The sequence below is a fragment of the Acanthisitta chloris genome, unplaced genomic scaffold (genome assembly GCF_000695815.1).
Source record: "Acanthisitta chloris isolate BGI_N310 unplaced genomic scaffold, ASM69581v1 scaffold34193, whole genome shotgun sequence".
Lineage (NCBI taxonomy): Eukaryota > Metazoa > Chordata > Aves > Passeriformes > Acanthisittidae > Acanthisitta > Acanthisitta chloris.
In genome coordinates, this window is record NW_008665975.1 from 672 (window position 1) to 4,458 (window position 3,787).

Here is a 3,787-nt window from a genome sequence, read left to right on the forward strand (position 1 = left end):
CCACGGGGAATCGCCAGCTATCGCTTCCGCTCGCCCTTCTGTGTCCGTTTCTTCTCCTTCTCCTTCCTCTCCTGCTTGGCCAACTTGTCCTTCTCCCTCTGCAGTTTATCCTGCTCTTTTTTCCTCTGGAACTCATCCCGCAGCAGCTCCCTCTCCAGCTTCCTGGCGTTCAGCACATCCTCCACGTTGGTGTTGCGGAACAGAGCTGGGCTGGGCTAAGGGCTCAGTGCTCTGCCTGAGGCTGCACCAGGCAGTGGCTCTTCCCCCACCTCCCTCCCACCTCCCACTTCTGCTTCCTCACCAGGCAGGTAAGGAACTGGGCAGGGAGGACTGGAGAAAGGAATATAGAATTCACTTCCTAATTACCTGATAAAACTGCTTCTGTGTTAGAGCTTAAGGACTGTCCCAGAGCTGTGCTGAGACAGACAGGGGACACTTGGTCCTGCCCACCCTGCGTGTTCAGGCCTGGTGAGTCTCATTCCTCCCATGATTTCCCTCTCTGGACACCATGTAACATCAACCTGATGTTCTGGAAGAATTATCCATAAGTGTGTTCCGTGAAGCTCTGGAGAGGGTGGAAGAGGGAAGGAAGAGACAGAGGAGGGGAAAGCCATGGCAGGGTCAGCGTGAGCACTGCACATGAGGTGGGAGCAGATAGACCCGTCACTGTCACTACCAGCAAGGTCAGGCTACAGGGAAGGAAAAATGGCTCCCCAAGCTTCAAAGGTGACCCTAAAGAAACAGGAGATGGGCACGGGGCACTCATCCTGGAGGCTGCCTGCCTGCCAAGCAGCCCAAGGCACCAGGAAGGCAAAGGATACATTTCTCTGATCCAATGTTCGCTGCAGTCGCAGTGGATCCATCCTGGTCATCCTCACCAGTGAGAGAATTAAGGAAACATGGACATCAGAAGGAACTTGTGCCTCTCTCTACAGTCACACTTCACTCCCAACAGGCCCATTTCATCAAGCCAGGAGGAAGCAGCTGATTTCTCACAGGCACATCCAGGCCCTCAGCTCCAACTGCCCCAGTGCCCAGTGTGGTTCCCTCCAGCTCACTTGGCTTCCTCCTCAGCACCAGAGCTACCTTCAAGCCCTCCCACTCCCCATTCTCTGCAAAGGATTACATCAGATTTCTCCTCGGAGAGCAAGAGAGAAACTCAGCACCAAGTGCTGTGCAGAGGTACGGGAGGCGATTCACTGCTCTCTGGGCTGGGCACACAGCCACGTGGGGAGAAACACCCTCAGAGGACTCTGCTCGTGGCACTCCGCAAACCAGGAGCTTCCATGCCTTGTCCACAGAAGCTACTGTGGAGGAGGAAGGCTGGAAAGCTTCCTGTTGCCCCCACCAGACCCTGCAGAGCTGGAAGATGTTTTAGGAAGTTCAGAACTGATATTGTCCCTCAGAGCACCAAGTGCCGGGAAAGGATATTCCTCCTCATCAGTCACGTTGGCATACTGAGCCAGGAGTGCAGCTTTCCTCTGCTTCTCCTCCTGGGACACCTCCTTGGGCTTCACCACGATCCTGGCCTGCTTCTCCATCATGCTGGCAATGGCCTGGAGCTCGTCTGGCAGAAGCAGAGTGGCAGCGTTGGCCCAGGCCACAGCGCCACACCACAGCCGGCAGGGGCCACACGCTGCCCCTCTGCAGCCCCACAGGCACAGTGCCCACCCCAAAACACCCTCCTCCTCCTCCTCCCAGGGGCAAAGCCAGCTGCTGTGGGCAACTCCCGCTGGGAGCTGCCACGGAGAGGTGACAGTGGCTTCTGGCGAGGACGAGTTCCTTGTGCTGTGTCCAGCAGACACTGTTTTCCCAGGAGTGAGGGAAGTTTCATAGTGGAACTGGAATCAGTCAGACTCTGGCTGATGAAAATCCACTGGACTCCACATTCTCTTCTGCCTAAAAGCTGCTTAATAAGGTAATTTAAGGATGGACTTCAAACCCCAACAAAGAGAAGTCCTGGAAACCCAAAGTGAGGGACCAGTTCCATGCTCTCCCTCTCCTCCCAACCTGGGGAAACCAACAGCTGAGTTACCATTTACCACTGCAGTTCTGCTGCCCATTTCCTGCAGTGACATCTGGGTTTGACACCAAGTTGTTTCAGCCTGTCAGTCACTGATGCTCAGGATTCTGGGCAGATACAGACCTCGGGGGGCTATCCTTTTATGGAGCTCTTCAATTCCATCAACTCAGACACTCTCCTGCCTTGTTGTGACAAGGAAAGTCCCCGTGGGTGAGCACTAGCAGGAGCCCAGCAGCAGGGACAGCAATCCCTGGCACTTGTTCCCAGGAGGAATTTAATGCACAGAACAGTGTAACTTCTCCCTGTGCCCAGCCAAAGGCAAGGTCAGGCCAAGGATGGGCTTCAGGGAATTTCTGGGGAAGCCAGTGAGCTGCTGCGTGGCCTGTGCTGGGACTGAGGGACAGGAGGAGCTGGGGCTCAGCACAGCCCTCGTAGTGGCACTGCCAGAGCCATTTCTGGGTGACATTGGGCAATAACAACATCCTGTTTGCAACCAGAAGCCACAAAAACATGCAAAGCAGACAACAGGCAGGACTTGGCCCAAGGGGATGTTCCATTGTGACAGGCTCCAGTCAGGGCTGTGCTGCTGGAATGTCACTGATGTCACTCTGCAGGGTGCCTGAACCAGCAAATCCTCCCACAGCACACAGATCCCCTGTGCCCAGGGACCAGGACAAGCCTCCCTGGTGAGGGAGGGTGAGAGGTCTTGGCTCCCAGCTGGGACTGAGGGATGGATCAGGGACACAGGGCAGTGGGACTGCACACACAGCTGGGGAAGGAGCAGTGTTACACAGCAACTACACAGAGTTTCCCCACGAGCATTTAGGGGGGAAAAAAGGACAGTTTTAAGAGAAGATGTGGGGAAAGGAGCTAAGGATGCTTTCCTGGGGTGAGGCAGCAGGAGGCACATCCCAGTGCTCCACAGGGACAGCTTTAGCTATACAAAACAGCTGCTTTCCAGACTGGCATGAATTGAAGCAACACAGGTGTTTTATAGCCTAACTACTGCATCCCCCCACAGGGACAGCACTGACAGGGACAGCCCTGGGCCTGCTGGGAAAGGACAAACGTCACAGAATGGTTCAGGGTGGAAAGGACTTTAAAGATCATCTAGTTCCAACACTATCAGAAAAACAAATCATACAGGAAAATGAATAAATAAAGGTTTTTTCCCTGCAGATGATGAACTCAAAGAGCAGCAAATGCTGGGACAGCCCAAGGTGGAACTGCTCGTCCCCATGATACACTGGAAGACCAAGGAGCAACTGAGCAGCACTGGAATGAGAAGCAGGTCAGACCTGCAGACACACGGGCAGTGGTTGATTTAATTCCTACCAGGCCAAGCACAGAGTTTTCGTTGTGGTGAGGCCCTGCAGGTCACTCCCACACTGAGGAGTGAGGCACAGCACCCTGAGGCCCCCCCAAGCAGCACACTACCTTCCTTCTCCTCTTTGGCATCCACGACCTGCGACTCAGACCACTTCTGCACGACTTCCCTGCACACATCATTCAAAAGATCTTCTTCCTAGGAAGGGAAAAGAAATTCCTCAGCCTTAGGACAGAGCTGGCTGCCACAAACCAGCAGGAGTCAGGCATGAAAAGCACCATGTGCAGAGGACCCACACACCCAGCAGTGAGCTCAGGACACAGCTTTTCACCCCAGCCCTGCTCGTTGGGCACATACATGACTCTGGTTACCCCGAAGGACACAGTGGTGTGACGGATATGACATTAGGCATCACAGCTCTGCCCCGGGGCTGTGCC

The 3,787-nt window shown here is 54.7% G+C and overlaps 1 protein-coding gene across 1 annotated transcript; it reads right to left on the reverse strand.

Annotated features, from left to right (window-relative positions):
- Window positions 1-17: 17 nt before the first annotated feature.
- CCDC43 (coiled-coil domain containing 43) lies at window positions 18-3,548 on the reverse strand (the record flags this gene model as incomplete). Its single annotated transcript, XM_009071942.1, has 4 exons — window positions 18-205; window positions 822-880; window positions 1,432-1,567; window positions 3,461-3,548. Coding segments are annotated over 4 exons (471 nt in total), but the record flags the coding sequence as incomplete, so codon positions are not given.
- Window positions 3,549-3,787: the final 239 nt, after the last annotated feature.